We start from the raw sequence: 17,559 nt of genomic DNA, 5'->3' as shown, positions 1-17,559 counted from the left end.
TATGCTTCTAAATACATGTAAGATACACACACACATATAGTTAAGTAGTTGTATAAAGAGGTTATAAAAAATTCCACGTGCCAGATTTTGAGTAAGGAGCACTTTGATCAATACCACCCTTTTCATTGTTCTCCCCTATTTTACCCCTTCCACCCCTCCCCTCAAATTACATAGATCAATTTGTACACACTGTACATGAATAAAATGATTGCATTTTCTCATCCTTCCTCACACCTTTCATGTTCCCCGTTCATCTTCTCCCCCACTAAACATGTTGCTGCTTTCTGGTATTCATTTTTTAATGCCGTTTATTAGCTGTTAGAAGCATTACACCTTTGGGCTCCTCCCCTAAGTGTGCCGTCCTTTAGTCAATTTGTTTGTGCATATTTACACAAAACCCTGTATATGTTATCATATAGGCTTGTATTTTAGACCTAGCTTCCACATATGAGAGATAATACGTGTCATTTGTCTCTGTGTGCTGACTTACTTAAAATGATTTTTTCTACATTCATCAATTTCACTGCAAATGACATAACATTCTAATAGATAAGTGAAATACCATTGTATATATGTATCATATTTTCTTAATCCAGTCATCTATTGTAGGGTACCTGGGCTGTTTCCATAACTTGGTTGTGGAAACTTGGTTCACTTGGTAGCAGTGAACATGGATGTGCAAATTTCTTTACCATATCCTGATTTGTAATGCTTTGGGTAGATGCCCAAGAATGGTATGGCTGATTAGGTTTTTGAGTGAACTCCAAACTGCCTTCCAGAGTGGTTGCATGAGCTGACATTCTCACCAACAGTGCAATAGGGCTCCTTTTCCTACCTTCCCACCAGCACTGGTTATTGTCTATATTCTCAATGCTGGCCAGTCTTACTCGGGTGAGATGGACTCTTAATTCATATATTTAAAAATTAATATTAAAATATTAAGATGTGAGGCACCAATGATTTGGGAATAATGCCAAAAATAAACTTCTAGTAATGGATAATTTTCCTAATTTTTAAAAAAATAGTCACTTTATGTATCCCAGACTGTCCAGGAACTCACTAACCTCCTACCTCAATATGCTGAGTATCACTAATCTGATGCACCTTTTTGTTTTAATGTTAAGTATTAATATTTTATTTTCATATGGTTTTGTTTTGGAAAATATATTTACTTGAAAACAACATTATTGACTAAGTATTGCCAATAAAAGAGCTAGGATAAGAAATTTAAGTGTTCATGTTCATTGATATTTGCCTTATCCCCATAACAGAAAATAGAGTGCACATAGAAAATGTCCAAAGTATGATCAAAGTTGTTTCCAAAATAAGTAAAGAAGACAATATTGTAAAAACATTTAAATTTCTCTCTGTGGATGCAAGGCACATAACCTTATTTAATGTCATTTTTTAAAGGTTATTGGAGAAGATAAAAATCTTACTAAAATAGTCAATATATAGCTGCTAAAAATATATTATCCTGTTGCCAGTTGATATTGTTGAGATTGTCACTACTTTTCCCTAACCCATTTCCTATAATGTATAGTAATAAACATGAAAAATATGAAAAAATTACTTCCTCTGTGTAAGTCAGGCATTTATATCAGAAAGAGATACTAAAACATGTCAAAGTGACCAAATTTTTTTGGTTTCAGATATGCAATAATTTGGGGAATTGCCACTGCTTTCCTGGCCATCGGCCTCCAGACTGTGAGCTCCAGATTGGCTCACCAGGGGGCAGTGTCGATGATGGAAATGTGCAGAAATCTGGTCAGTATTGAAAGCAAAATAGAATTTTGTTTTCTGTGGAGCAGAGTAAAGAAATCTAGTTCTAGTCAAATCTAGTCAATCATTCATGCTGTGACTAGTTCAAAGAGTTATTGTGAATGATAGTGCTATTTAAATGATTATACAATATTTGTTATCAGATTTTCTGAAACATTCAACTGTAATCAATCTAGTAAAATAAGCTAAAATAATATACTGCCTTTAAGAGTCAATAAATGTCAAGAAGTCTATGTAGAACATATATGTAGAATTGAAAATTATGTATAAAATAATGAAAACTACATGCATTATTTGTACTACCCATTATAATAAATTGTAGATTATTAAAAAGAAACTAGCTGGATATTGGTGGTAGATGTCTATATTCCTAACTACCCAAGAGGCTGAGATAAGTAGGATCACAGTTCAAAGCCAACCTAGACAGAAGAGTTCTTGAGACTCCATCTTAGAATATCTCACAGAAAGCCAGGCTGGAGGTGACACTTAAGTGATAGAGTACAAGTCTAGGAATTGTGAGTCCTTGAGCACAAACTCTAGTACTGGGGGGAAAAACATCAACTGTACACTATGAATGACATTTTCAGAAAAACAAAGTATATTAGGAAAAATAGTAAATAACATTTTGAGTGATAGGGTACATATTGATACTTTCTCCTATGGACGAAGGCAAGATCACAGCTATTAGTTGATTTAAGGAATGTATATTTTATTTGGCATCCAGAGAAATAACAAAATTGGGTGCTAGTGGCTCATGCCTGTAATCCTAGCTATATGCAAGAGGCTGAGGTCTGAGGATCATGGTTCAAAGCCAGCCCACACAGAAAAGTCTGTGTGACTCTTATCTCTTATCTCCAGAAACCTCAGAAAAAGCAAGGAGTGGTGCTGTGGCTCAAGTGATAGAGTGCTAGCCTTGAGCAAAAGAAGCTCAGGGGCAGTGTCCAGGCCAGTTCAAACCCCAGGACCAGCACACACACACACACAAAATTGTGATTCCATTTCAAGAAGTCTACATATGCAATAAGATGGAAGAATATGGAAGTTTCATAATGTCAGCCTGAATGAAGTTAGGTTATTTAGAATGCAATGTCCTTGATTAGAAAGTCCTGAAGTAAACAATGGAATGTAAATAAGTTACTTCATAGTATCAGAAATTTGTAAGAAACAATGAAAAAAGGGTGCTTCTCAATTATATATGAAACCTGGGGACAATGGCTGAGGATGGGATCCAGATTCCCATGAAAGAATCAGCATGAGTAGAGCATCAATATCATCAGTTTAGTTTTATATAAAGGAGTTAATTATCTGATAGAATTCATGTGAAGATGTCATGGGACATTTGACAAAGGTGTTTGTAAGTTATTAGGTATTGCATGCATTGACAAACCAGACTGTGTAGTTAATCTGTGTAACAAAGCAGTCCATGGTATAGTAAAAGTGATGTACAGTAAGAGCAATGGCTAGAAGTTCAAGAAGCAACAGTATTTTGGAAGCAAAATCTCTGAGATAATTGCTAATTCTTGAAAAAGAAACCCTGAGAAATGGACATTCATTTCCAGCCATGATAGAATAATAAGAAAAAATCGCATGAATATTTGTCAACAAGTAAGAGTATGAGTATTTCAGTATATACTATGTGGGACATGAAGTTGTGGGCAAAGACGGGGGGGGGAACACTGGGGGAAATGAAGGAAAGGCTGACATTGTCCAAAAATAGAAATATACTCATTATCTGATTTATGAAATTATAACCCTTCTGTATACCTTAATAACAATAAAATTATAATTTAAAAACTCAGAGTATAAAAATGTGATCTTTGAGAAATAAATGGCATGTGTGAGACAATGTATATATACAATGTATATATTGTATATATGTGATGAAAGATTCAGGAGAGAAAGAGGGAGATAATTTACAGAAAAGATTTTGCTGTTGTGGGGCTTGAAATCTGAGCCTGGGCGCTGTCCCTCAGCTCTTCTGCTCAAGGCAAGAACTCTACCTCTTGAGCCACAGCGTCACTTCCAGTTTTCTGAGAGGTTTATTGGAGAGAAGAGTCTTATGGACATTCTTGTCTGGGCTGGTTTGAACTGTGATCCTCAGATCTCAGCCTCTTGAGTAGCTAGGATTACAGGCGTAAGCACCAGCACCAGGCAGAAAAGATTTTTCTTCTTTAGTTTTTTTTGTTTTTAAATTGTGAAAATACTGTACAGAGGAGTTAAAATTACCTGGGCAAGATAAGGAATACATTTCCTATCAAGCATTGTAGCCTCCTCCTTTGTTTCCCCTTCACATCCCTTCCCATCCTCTCCCCAGTCCCCACCCAATTTTCCCCGACCAAAGTTGTAAAATTCGTTTTCGACATAACGACTTGTACATCTCATTGTTGCAATGGGTCCACCTGTATCCCTATTTAAATTATTTGTTTTTTCCCTTCCCCTCCACAAATTATACCGACATCAAATACAATGAAAGCAGGGGTTATACCGTGGGGGAGGGACATACAAAGCAAAAAAGAAATCATCTTATAAATGTGTTAGAAACAATCGCATGAAAGAAAAAAAAACATTTGAATACATATCATAAGGTTCATTTCCCTAACATCACCTTATGTGACATTTTCTGCTTGACTCATACATATACTAGTTATTGCAAATAAGGGAAACCATGGGACCAATGTTTCTTTGGGCCTGGCTTACTTCACTTAATATAATTTTTCCAAGTCTTTCCATTTCCTAACAAATGGGGCAATGTCATTCTTTCTGATGGAGGCATAGAATTCCATTGTGTATATATACCACATTTTCTTGATCCATTCATCTACTGAGGGGCATCTGGGTTGGTTCCATATCTTAGCTATGGTAAATAATGCTGCAATAAACATAGTCGTGCTGGTAGCTTTAGTGTGGTCTTGTTTGTGAACATTTGGGTAAATGCCCAAAAGTGGGATTGCTGGGTCATAGGGGAGCTCTATGTGGAGTCCTTTGAGGAACCTCTATACTGCTTTCCAAAGTGGTTGAACAAGTTTACACTCCCAAAAACAATGCAGTAAGGTTCCCTTCTGTCCACATCCCCTCCAGCATCTGTTGTTATTAGAGTTCTTGATTTTTGCCATTCTAACTGGGGTGAGGTGGTATCTCAATGTTGTTTTGATTTGCATGTCTCTTATGGCTAGGGAGGTTGAGCATTTCTTCATGTGTCTATTGGCCATCCTTCTTTCCTCTTCAGAGAAGTTTCTTTTTAAGTCTTCAGCTCACCTGTTTATTGGGCAGTTGTTTCTTTGAAGATTTGTTGTTGGGGGATTTAATTTTTTGAGTTCCAGATATATTTTAGATATGAGACCCTTGTCCGTTGTATGGCTAGTGAAGATCTTCTCCCAATCCATGGGCTTTCTATTGATCTTGCTAGCTATGTCCTTTGCCATGCAGAAGCTCTGCAATTTCATGCAATCCCATTTGTCCAACCTTTCTTTGATTTCTTGTGTTTCTGGGTCTCTATTAAGAAAATTTTGGCCTGTCCCAAGGAGACCTAGGGTTTCTCCTATTCCATCCTGTAATGTTTTCAGAGTGTCTTCTTTGACTCCCAAGGCTTTGATCCATTTGGAGTTGATTCTGGTGCAGGGTGATATATAAGGATCTAGCTTTAGTTTTCTACAAGTGATTAACCAATTTTGCCACCACCATTTACTGAAGAGGCTGTCTGTCTTCCATTCTATTTTTTTTAGCTCCCTTATCGAAGATTAGATGGCTATAGGTCTGTATGTTCATTTATGGGTTTTCAATTCTATTCCATTGGTCTGTTCTTGTGCCAGTAGCAAGCTGGTTTGATTACTATGGCTTTGTAGTAGAGTTTGAAATTTAGAATTGATATTCCTCCAGCACTGTCCTTTCTGTTGAGGATCATTTTTGCTATTCGGGGTCTTTTATTGTTCCATATGAATTTTTGGATTACTTCTTCTATTTCCTTGAAGAATGAGTTTGGAATATTGATAGGTATTGCATTGAATTTGTAGATAGCTTGGGAAGTATTGCCATTTTCACGATGTTGATCTTTCCAATCCAGGAGCATGGGAGTTTTGGCCACTTTCTAAGTTCTGTTTTGATTTCCTTTTTCAAGTTTTTAAAGTTTTCATCATAAAGGTCCTTCACTTCTTTAGTTAAGTTAATTCCTAGGTATGTTATTTTTTGTGGGGCTATTACAAATGGAGTTACTTTGTTCATTTCAGCCACACTTTTCTCATTGTTGGCATACAGAAAAGCCATTGATTTTGGGGGATTAATTTCATAACCTGTTACTTTGCCAAAGTTTTGAATCAGCTTGAGTAATTTGGGAATGGAGTCTGTGGGATTCTTTAAATACAAGATTATGTCATCTGCAAAGAAGGGGAGTTTTACTTCTTTCCCTATTTGGATCCCCTTTATGTCTGCATCTTGTCTCATTGCTGTAGCTAGGCATTCTAATACTAGATTGAAGAGAAGTGGAGAGAGTGGACATTTTTGTCTCGTTCTTGAGTTACGAGGAAATGGCATTAGTTTTTCACCACTAAGTATAATGCTGGCTGTAGGTTTGTCATGTACAGCCTTTATTGTATTGAGGAATGTTCCATGGATTCCTAATTTTTCAAGAACTTCATCATAAAGGGGTGATGGATCTTGTCAAATGCTTTTTCTGCATCTATTGAGATAACCATGTGGTTCTTATCCTTGCTCTTGCTGATGTGATGAATTATATAAATTGATTTGCATATATTGAACCAGCTTTGCATCCTTGAAATGAACCCTGTTTGATCATGGTGTATGGTTTTTTTGGATGAATTGTTGAAGTCGATTGGCCAAAATTTTGTTGAGAAGTTTTGCATCAATGTTCATCAAAGAAATAGGTCTATACTTCTCCTTCTTTGATGAGTCCCTGCCTGGTTTTGAGATGAGAGTTATGATGGTTTCTTAGAATGAGTTTGGTAATGAACTTTCCCTTTCAATTTCATTGAAGAGTTGGAGGAGTATTGGTGTGAGCTCTGCTTTGAAGGCCTTGTAGAATTCCTCTGTAAAACCATCTGGTCTTGGGCTTTTCTTAAATGGGAGGTCTCTTATTGTTGTTTCTATTTCAATACTTGATATGGGCCTGTTAAGATGGTTTAACTCATCTTGGTTTAGTTTCAGCAGGTCAATATTTGCTAGGACTAGGTCCATTTCTGCCAAGTTCTCTAACTTATTAGCATAATGTTTTGAGAAGTGTTTCCTTATAATGTTCTGAATCTTGGTTGTTTCTGTGGTGATGCTTCCCTTCTCATCTCTGAGTTTATTTATTTGGGTGTGTTCTCTTTTTCTGATAAGATTTGCTAAGGGTCTGTCAATTTTTTTAATATTTTTGAAGATCCAACTCTTTATTTTGTTGATTCTTTCTATGTTTTTTTGGGATTCTAATTCATTTAATTCTGATTTAATTTTGATTATTTCTTTCTGTCTACTGGATTGGGGTTTATCCTGCTGCTCTTTTTCAAGGAGGCTCAGATGTCTCATTAAATTGCTGATTTCAGATCTCTCCAATTTGTTGATGTAGGAACTCAGAGGTATTAACTTGCCCCTGAGTACTGCCTTTGCTGTGTCCCAGAGGAGCTGGTAATTTGTTCATTTTTGTTGAATATCATGAACATTTGAATTTCCTTTCTAATCTCTTCCATGACCCACTCGTGATTCAGAAGTGTGTTGTTCAGCCTCCATGTGTTACAGGATTTTCTTTGGTGGCTTTTGGTGTTGAGTTCTAATTTTATTCCCTTGTGGTCTAAGAGAATGCAAGGTATAACTTCAATGTTTCTGAATTTGGACCAGTTTGCTTTGTGGCCTAAAATGTGGCCTATTTTTGAAAATGTTCCATGTCCTGCTGAGAAAAACATGTATTCTGATGATGCTGGGTGAAATATTCAGTAGATGTCGGTTAAATCTTGTTGATCTATGCAGTTGTTAGATCTGCGGTTTCTATGTTGAGTTTTTCCTGAATTGATCTATCTAGTTTGGAGAGTGGTGTGTTAAAGTCCCCAACAATTAATGTCTTTGGATCTATGTGGGATTTGAGGGAAAATAGTGTTTCTTGGATAAATTTGGGTGCTCCGTTGTTTGGCAAATAGATATTTAGAATTGTAATATCCTCCTGAAGGAGAGATCCCTTAATTAGAATGTAGCGACCTTCTTTACCTCTTCTCACAAATTTTAATTTGAAGTCTATTTTATCTGATATTAGGATTGCAACTCCCGCCTGTTTAAGGGGGCAATTTGCTTGGTAGACTTTGTTCCAGCCTTTTACATTGAAAATGTGTTTGTTTTTATGGGCAAGATGTGACTCCTGAAGGCAGAAGATAGAAGGATCTTGCTTTTTAATCCAACTAGACAATCTATGTCGCTTAATTGGAGAGTTAAGTCCGTTAATGTTTACAAATAGGACTGAGAGGTATTTGGGAGTTCCTGCCATTTTATCCACCTTCTTGGGGGCTGCTGCAACTGAGTTCTTCCTATGGTTCTTGGATTCTCAGTTTGGGTGTGGTCTCTTGGCCTTTATTTTGGTCTTGTTGGTTTTCTATGTGTAGGACATCTTTAAGAATCTTTTGTAGGGCTGGTTTGGTGGTGATATATTGTTTCAATTTTTCTTTGCTATGGAAGATTTTTAGTTGACCTTTGGTTACGAAGGAGAGTTTAGCTGGGTACAGAATTCTTGGTTGATAGTTGTTTGTTTTTAGGTCATGGCATACATCATTCAAGGCTCTTCTTGCTTTGATTGTCTCTGCTGAGAAATCTGAGGTGATTCTAATTGGTTTCCCTTTGTAGGTGATTGTTCTTTTCTCCTTGACAGCTTTAAGGATCTTTTCCTTGGTCTGTATTCATCCTGTGCAGATTATAATGTGATGGTGGGATGTCCTGTTCTGTTCCGGTCTATTTGGAGTTCTAAAAGCTTCTTGTATCTGAATAGGCCTATCTTTTTGCATGTTTGGGAAGTTCTCTGCTAGGATCCTGTTAAACAAATTTCCTAGACCATTAACTTCTCTCTCTAGGTGCTCCTCTACACCCATTATCCTCAGATTAGGCCTTTTGGTGGTGTCTTCCAAGTGTTGAATAGATCTATCACATTTCTTGGATTTGTCTTGGATGATTGTATGTTCTTTCTCTATAATATCTAGGCTGTCTTCAATCCCTGAAATTCGATCTTCTGCATGGTCTAACCTACTGTCAAGACTTTCTACTTTGTTTTTATTTCTTTTTCTTCTAGTTGATCGGCTTTGATGGCTTCAAATTCTTTGTTGGAACTTTGTTTTAGATCTTGTATGAACTTCTTTACTTCTCAAATCACTTAGTTGGTTGGTTATGATTTCCTTGGACTACCATTCTTTCTGCTGGGTTCCATTCAGCATTCCCTTTGTGGCCTCCCTGACTTCTTTCAGCCTTTAGTGATCTTTGTGTATTCTCACCCTGCTCTCTCAATTCCTGTATTACTCTTTGATTAGCTTCCTAACGTTCATGCCATTCCTGTAGTTCTCTTTGAGTATTCTCAGCCTGTTCACGCCATTCCTGACTTTCTCTTTGTCTGTTCTTGGCCAGCTCCTGCAATTTCTGTCTCTCTTTGACTGATCTCAGCCTGCTCATGACATTCCTTTATTTCTCTCTGAGTGTTCTCAAGCTGCTCATGCAATTTCTGTATCAATCTTTGAGTAGCTTCCTCACATTCATGATATTCCTGTATTGACCTTTGGTTTGCCTCCTCTCTCTCCCTATTATGCTCATACAGAGTCCTTTGCAGGTTTTCAATCTTTTCATTTACCAATCTTTTCATGTTTACCAATAGTGTTTGTAGAGTCTTTTGGGAACTCTCCTCTGGATTATTCATTATCTGATCTGTCCCCTGATTATCATGAGTGGGAGTTGAGATACCCAGACTTGCCATTTTTTGTGTGTTTTTCCGGCTTGCTCTGCCCATTTGGGATGAAAGTAACACCAGTTTTGTGCTAGAACACTATCTTAACGCAAGCATCGACCAAAGTCTGTAGTTGCACAGTCAAAAGTCTGCAGATACAATCTAGTTCAACAGAAATACCTATTCAACATCAAACAACTATGCGTTAATGGGCTATGAACCGCAAAGAAGAATTTGGCAAACCAGAAATTATTAGGTTTAGGGAGAGATGTGGGTAAAAATAAGAATAGAGGGCTGTGGAAAAGCTGAGGGAGATTTAACTAAGTCCTAATCTCAAAGTGGGAAATAGGTTGGATAGAATGATAGTGGAGAGAGAGAAAAAAAGAAGAAAGAGAAAGAAAAAAGAGACAAAAAATAGAAAAACAAAAATTAAAAACTAAAAAGTAAAACACTTGAAAATTATGCAAATTAAAAGCATAATATTCAGAGAAGAATGTTGATATAAGAGAAAGGGATGGATAGATAGGAGACATGAAAAACTTAAAAATAAAAATGCTTAATATATGATATAGGTATAAAGAGGTAGTACTGGAATTAAGGAATTTAAGTCTAAGAGGTTTTGAATTGAGTAATAAATTTCTGGATTAAGTGTGTACACAATGGGGGATAAGGTCTAATAATCGACTATGGGTATATCTGAGGATGAGCAGAAGAGCAATTAAGTCATGCAAAGAAGAAAGAGAAGAAAAAATGAAAACAATGAGAAGAAAAAAAAAGGGTCAAAAGGTCAGTAGAGCTAAACAAAAAAAAATTATAAAAAGCAAAAAAAAAAAAGCACGCACACATATATCCCTAAAATAAAAATTATAAGTGGAAAAAAAAGTTAATGGAAAACAAATTTTTTAAAGTTAAAAATTTTTAAAGTTTTAGAAAAAAATTTTTTATGATAGGTACAAAAAAAAGAGTTCTTTGATTTTTTTTGGGGGGGGGATGGGAATATCCTGTATCTTCCTTGTGTCTGTAACCAGTCTCTTGGAGAGTCTGGTCTGCTTGTGGTGTTTGATTATCCTGTGGACTGTTTGGTTTCTTAAGTCAGTTTGTTTGAGCAGGCAGAAAAATGCTCTGCTTTACCCAGGATTTTGTGATCCCAGGTTAGTTCAATGGGAGGGAGATCTGCTTTGAGTATCACAAATGAGGGAGATGGCTGTTTCCTCTAGTTTGGAGATGCTGTGTTGAGGCCTGGTTCTGGGTAGAGTTGAGACCTTTCAGCAAACAGTAGCTTTTCTCTGAGATGCCAGCTTCTGAGACACTCACAGAGCCCAGCCTGGAGCCAGTCTCAAGGTTTATGTCTACTGAATTTCAATTGATTGTCAAGGCTGCTGTAGGGAGGGGCAGCCTCTGGCTCTGTTTACCCAGTGAAGAAAGCCACTCCTGGGGCTGGTGGCTGGGGCTGGGTGACTTTTCCCTGGGTGGAGCTGAGCCTGGCAGGTCAGGTTAGGTTCCTATGACCTGCTAAATGGCTCTTTTGTTTTCTTCCAAGGCCTGAGTTGGAGCTAGCTGCTCAGCCGGGCCTTTGTCAGTATCCAATATGGAGATCTCTGGTAGTGGGGGGGAGGGGTGGCCTTCCCTCCTCTGCTCCCTGAGAAGGAGTGAAGATGTCAGGCTTCTACTCACGCCGGAGTCTTGGTTCTTGGGTCTCTGGTCTGTGAACTGTAGGATGAAGATGTCTGCTCCTTGTTGGTTCTTGCTTGTGTTGAGTAGAATCCACTTGCACGCTGTGTCTGGCGCCTTTGTCCCAGACTCTCTGTGTTGCAGGTATGGCAGCTACGGCTGCCGCGGCTGCTGCCGCTGCAGCCACAGCCATGGCTGCTGGCAAGTGCTCAAATCTGTCTCCTTGCCTGGATTTTTCCTCTCTGGCCTAACTCTCTGTACTGTGATGGCACACTTGGTGTGATTCTCTGTTCACTGGAGCACTAAAACTGCTTTCTATGGGAGAGCTTTAGCCTCCAGCTTCTCCTCTGCCATCTTCCTGGAACTCCCAGAAAAGATATTTTTTAAATGATGGTCCCAGGTGGGAGTCAGTCTCTCACAGCTCTAATCCGACCTTCCCAGGAGGTTGAGATCTGAGGACTAAGGTTCTAAGCCAGCCCAAGCAGGATAAAGAGTCTTTGAAACTCTTTATCTCTAAATAACAAGCAAAAAGTGGGAAGTGAAGCTGTGGTTCCATGTGGTAGAGCATCAGCCTGGACCAAGGAAGCTAAAAGACTGATCCCAGGCTCTGAATTCAAGTCACAATAGCAGTATAAAAAGTGTAAAGATAGAAATATTTTATACAACTGGGCAACGTTTATGATTTAAGCAGTGTTATTACAAAAGTCAAAAACATTCAACAAATTTAGAAGTTTTATGAAGCAAAAATGTCACAATAGGCCAAAGTTAATTTAATATCGTGAAAGAAATTTTGTTATAATCTCAGTGCCACCTAAGTGTAGTGTTTACAAATCCCTGGATGTGTGGAGTCACTGGCCTTTCTCATTATCATGCAGACTGGCCCAGAGCAAGTGTCCTGAGTGCTATTCATGGCAATTGTTTGCACGGATGGGTCTTTTAATACCATATTTTTCCTGTACATTTTCTATGTTAAGCTACACACTTACCATTTTATTAGTCACCTGTATTATTCAACACACTTAACTTATAGTTGAGGAGTACTAGCTGACAGGGCATAGCCCAGATATATAATGGGCTATGCCCTACGGGGCTGTGTAAGCATGCTTACACAATGAGCAACAATGAAGTCAGCTATTGGTGCATTTCTAAGAATGTAGCTCAGTCACTAAAGATACATGACTCTATATTGGAAGTCTTGTATCTTTCTGGTACAAGGACATTTTCTATCTTTATGTAAAGACTTTCCTTTGTATTATGTAACATTGTATCTCACAAGATAAACACTTGTCAAATCTCAGTGGGTGGTGAGGTGAAATGTTTGCATTTCATTGTATGTGAGGAATGACTCCATACATGGGAAAATGACCCAATAATGTGGCAACAGAGACTCTCATTGATTATTAGTGGGAATGGAATTGTTATCACACTTTAAAAAGTTACTGGAAATGCTTGACAAAAATGTACTTAATCATCTGCCAAGAGCAAGATTTACTACTCTCCAATATACATCCATCAAAAGGGAAATGTACAGACAGACACACAGACATATTTAGATATAGGTTCCAGTATAGGAATAAGTAAATGCTTTTTCTAGATGCATTAATATTAAGATTATATAAAAAGACATAATTCATTTGAAAAATTGTTTCCTCCAAGCAGAGGAATTGTGATTTACAAAGGGAATGACTAAAATATATTTTTTCTAAATTTTTAACATTAGCCTTACTAATGTATTAAGTATCACATTATCAATGCTACATTGATGTAAAGCAAACAGCACTCAAAACAGGAATACAAAGCTGGTGCCAGTGGCTGAAGCCTGTAATCTTAGCTATTCAGGAGATTGAAATCTGAGGACTGTGGTTCAAAGCCAGCCAGGGCTCCAATGGCAGTGAGACTCTTGTCTCCAATTAACCACCAGAAAAGCAGAAGTGGCACTGTGGCTCCAGTGGAGAGCATTAGCCTTGAGCTCAGGGAGAGTGTCCAGGCCCAGAGTTTAAGACCCACACCACCACCACCACCACCACCACCAAAACAGAAAAAAAAAACCATATGAATACAACACCATAGTACTTAAACACATAGGCATAAAAGATAAACAGGAAATCAATGACAAACATATCATTTATTTTCCTTTTAACAGCTTATGATGCATTGCAATTTTGATTATCTATATAATTACAGTGGAAAATATTAAAATTTAAGTTTCCAATAAATTTTTCTCTGATGTTTTATTTGCAGATGTATTTTTAATTAAAAAAGGCTTCAGTAAGCATCGGGACAACTGGCTCATTCTGAGCTTCTACATTTTCCTGCCATTCTTCATAACTTTTGCCATTATGATCATGAAGAGACATGAAGCAAGAAAAATCATGCAGCAGAGGGAACAGAGAGTATGAGGGGTAATTAGAACTCATGTGGTTAAATGGCTACGGACAGCTGTCACCAATGCCTTCCTCCATTAAAACATGTTACTTCATTCCTAAATATGCACCATCTAAATTTAATGTAAATGGTGCTCCTACTATTTTCCTAGAATTTGTTGTTAATATCTTGGGAAAAGTAAAAAAAAAATTGTTTTCCCTGGAACGTTTTTTGGTAAGTGTGCCTCATCGTATTGAGAACTTAGTAAGTCAGAGAAGAAATATCCAAAGCATCGTTTTAGCTAGTTTCCTTCACTTAGATATAAATGTAATGAGTTGATTTCCCTTAAGAGAAAAAGTTTCCCAATCTAGGATTCTATTAAAACTTTTATTATTAACCAATTATTTTAATTTCATAATTCTTCTATCTCTGCCCAAAATACTATAAAAATGTATTGCTTCCAAATTCTTCTGAAATTATATTCTGATTTTCTGTAGGTTTTTGCATGCTGTCCTTAATACATGAAGGCAATACATTCTCATATAAGTCCCTAATTAAGTACAGTATCACTGTCACAGTCCATTCTCTATTGTTAGAATTAAATTCCACTGATGGAATAATGTATAAAGAATAAAAGTTTTTGGGTGCTGGTAGGTGGTTTGTGCCCATAATCCTAACAACCCATGAGAATGAAATCTGAGAAGAACCAGGGTAGGCAGGAATGAAACCAGACTAGGCAGGAAAAGTCTATGATACTCTTATCTCCAATTAACCACCAAAAAGCCCTAAGTGGAGCTGTGGCTCAAAGTGATAGAACACTACTTTGAGTATAAAAGCTCGGGGGCAGCACCCAGGCCCTGAGTTCAAGATCCAGAACTGGAATACACACAAATAATAAAAGTTAATTCTGCTCATAGCTCTGGAGATTGGGGAGGGTGTGGGGGAAGGGATGGGGGAAGTGTATCCCAAAGTTGAGAGGTTCCTAGTCGTGAATTCCTTCTTGCTAATAGAGATTCCAAAGTGTCCAGAAGCGGTCCAGGACATTGAAAGACAAAAAAATGAATCAGAGGGACAAAGCCCAACTATTTTATACAGACCCTCTCAACCTCTCAACCTAGTCACTCATTACCCTTTAGTCCAGGAGTCCTTGAGTGGCTTAATTCCTCTTAAAGGCCCCACTGGGCTCCATCTCTGTTTTCCCTACAATGGTACTGAAATTCAATGCATATTTTAATGAGAACATTCAATCCATAGCAATCACAAACTATGGTTTCAACTACAAAATACTGATTTTTTTTGTGAGCTATTATTACAGGGCTATTTTATGAAAATCCTGTCAGTGGTACTACAGTGTGTACACACTGTATGTTGACATTGCTCGGGAAGTGGTGTCTTTCCTCTTCTACAAATAACGTGATGTTGATGGGCTTCCAAGATTCTTTATGAAGAAAAGAAAAGGCAGAGTCCAAAACAATGTCTAGCAGGTGATACCACAGAGGGAGCCCAGTGCATCTCCCTGCAATCCAAGTATTTCTACTGCCCCTGCCACAATAAAGCAGACCAGACACAAGCACGCTTAGGCCTTTCATTTTGCTTATTCTGTAAGGGATGGGTACTAGGATGCACCAAAAACTTAACTTTCAACAGCTGGAGGAAGCAGTATTCTTCTTGTGGCAGTATATTCATTTCACCATACATTTCCTCCTCACTTATTTTATGATGGGCTTGATGCTCATCGAGCTTTGGATGTGCTCTGCATGGAGCCCTCTGTCTGGCCCCCATCTATCTTCCTCCCTTACAAGTCTTATTTCCCACCCCTGAATGAGGTGCTTTCTTGATGTCTTATGTCACAGGCAATAAATATTATCTATGAAATAGTTTCACCTATGTCTTGAAAAAATAATGTAAGATAGTTATATTTTTGTTCTATTTTAAGGAGATTTTTCAGTGAACCATGTTAAGCATCTCATTAACTTTAGGAAAGGGTTTTCAGTCTCTCCAGGCGAGAGCTCTCAAGCCTTGCTTTCAGTCCCACAGTTGTACACTGGAGTGATTTTTACAAAATTAGTAGACAAACTATTGGACCTTCTTATAAAGCACAGTAATGGTTATTACCATTCAGCTCTTCATAATAATAGTGACTGACTCTTAATAGATTTTTTTTTTTTTGGTAGGTTGTGGGGTTTGAACTCTAGGCCTGGGCGCCATTCCTGCACTCTTCAGCTCAAGGCAAGCGCTCTACCGTTTGAACCACAGCACCACTTCCAGTTTTCGAGTGGTTTATTGGAGATAAGAGTCTCACAGACTTTCCTGCCTGGGCTGGCTTTGAACCGCAATCCTCAGATCTCAGCCTCCTGAGTAGCTAGGATTACAGCCATGAGCCACCAGCGCCCGGCTTTTATAGACATATTTTGAACCCAAGTCTTAACAGCCCACCAGCCCTAAGAATTTGCTCAGTTGTTTGTCTTTGGGTTGGAGAAGTGAACTTGCAGAAATTAAATGGCCAAGTATTTGGCTGATAGCTGACAAAATTGCAATGCCTGTTTAGCTGCCTCTGTTCCTTTTTAGTTAGCTCAGAGAGAAGGTAAAGCTGTCTGTGAGGCTCCTTCAGTGGTAAGTCATGGAACTAAGTTGTCTGTATGCTGTTAATGTGGAAAAATTATATTATAAGATTGGCTGACATACCTGTGAGAACTAATTGGGGTTCAAATATACCCTCGAAGCACTGTAGATAAATTCAGGTAAATTGTTGGCCATCCTAGGTGGAAGTGATTAGGTACTGGCTTTCTGGATTTACTAGGATGCTAAAAATCATGCATAAATCATTACCCCCCAAAGAACCTTCTTTCTGGAGTAATGGCAGTCAGGAGAGTACTGACCACAGAAAATTCAGGCTGTCTAGGAATGGCAATATTAATGTCATTAATTGTGAGTGCTTGCACAAACCACATTCTTTGAACACCAGGCTGCTGTATTGGAAGAATGGGTGTATTACAGGGCCGAAACATGCATAATTCTACAATAAAAGGCTTTTCTCTATGTATAACTTTGGGATTTAAAGGATATTGGTGAATTCAGGGCTGAAATTATTTTGAGTCAATTTAGATCTTTATCAGGGAAGTGAGTGACTGCTGTTGAACTTTGTGATTTTTGTGAACACAACTATAGTGAAACTCCTATAGGTTTTGTCATTAGAGAAAACCCCAGCCAATCAGCCTCTTATCTGAGTTCATTAGATTTCCCAAATCCTCAAGGTGAAGAATTAATTATTCCTCTCTTTTTGAAGAAATATGCATGCAATAAACTTAGGAGTCCTAGAAGATCTCCAGATTGGCCAACACAATTTTAAACCTGCCTGTCTATGTGAGTCCATGGTAACAGGATACTTGCAAAAACATATATGGACCTGCAAACAAAATTTGGACATATACTTAGATCGGGTCTATATAATGATCAGGATATATAATGATCATATTATGGTCAAAAGGACATCTGGATATTCTGAATTGCTGACTGAAGTTAGTAAAAATAGTTTTAAACAGTACTTATTCAAAGAGGTGTTAGTTGGGTAACATACTCTGATATTTGTCCATGATACCCTGCATGTCACACAGTGCTGGACTCTCCAGGGATCAGGGTGACAGATTCCTTACAGGAGCATTTTGTAGATGAGCCAAGGTTTTTCTCTCTGGCACAGGATTGGGGGTGCATTTATTGGGAAAGTCCTGGAAGTCTCAACACATCATGGATTACAAGTTCTAATCATCAATACGTGATTAACTTAAAATTTTCAATTGTAATTTACAAGGTGACCACAAGGTGGCACTATGAATTAAATCCAACAA

The 17,559-nt window shown here is 37.9% G+C and overlaps 1 protein-coding gene across 1 annotated transcript in view; it reads left to right on the top strand.

The window, feature by feature from the left end:
• LOC138823000 (disintegrin and metalloproteinase domain-containing protein 18-like) overlaps positions 1-14,034 on the top strand; it is a 68,271-nt gene extending 54,237 nt beyond the window's left edge. Inside the window, exons 18-19 of the mRNA XM_070015943.1 lie at positions 1,653-1,767; positions 13,592-14,034. Coding sequence (XP_069872044.1) covers positions 1,653-1,767; positions 13,592-13,749 — 273 coding nt within the window. The 3' untranslated portion in view covers positions 13,750-14,034. The remainder of the gene's footprint in view (positions 1-1,652; positions 1,768-13,591) is intronic.
• Positions 14,035-17,559: the final 3,525 nt, after the last annotated feature.

The sequence above is a fragment of the Dipodomys merriami genome, unplaced genomic scaffold (assembly GCF_024711535.1).
Source record: "Dipodomys merriami isolate MVZ:Mamm:240054 unplaced genomic scaffold, mDipMer1.0.p SCAF_12, whole genome shotgun sequence".
Taxonomy (NCBI): domain Eukaryota; kingdom Metazoa; phylum Chordata; class Mammalia; order Rodentia; family Heteromyidae; genus Dipodomys; species Dipodomys merriami.
Note: the sequence above shows the minus strand (reverse complement) of the source record. Positions and strands in the feature narration are given on the sequence as shown.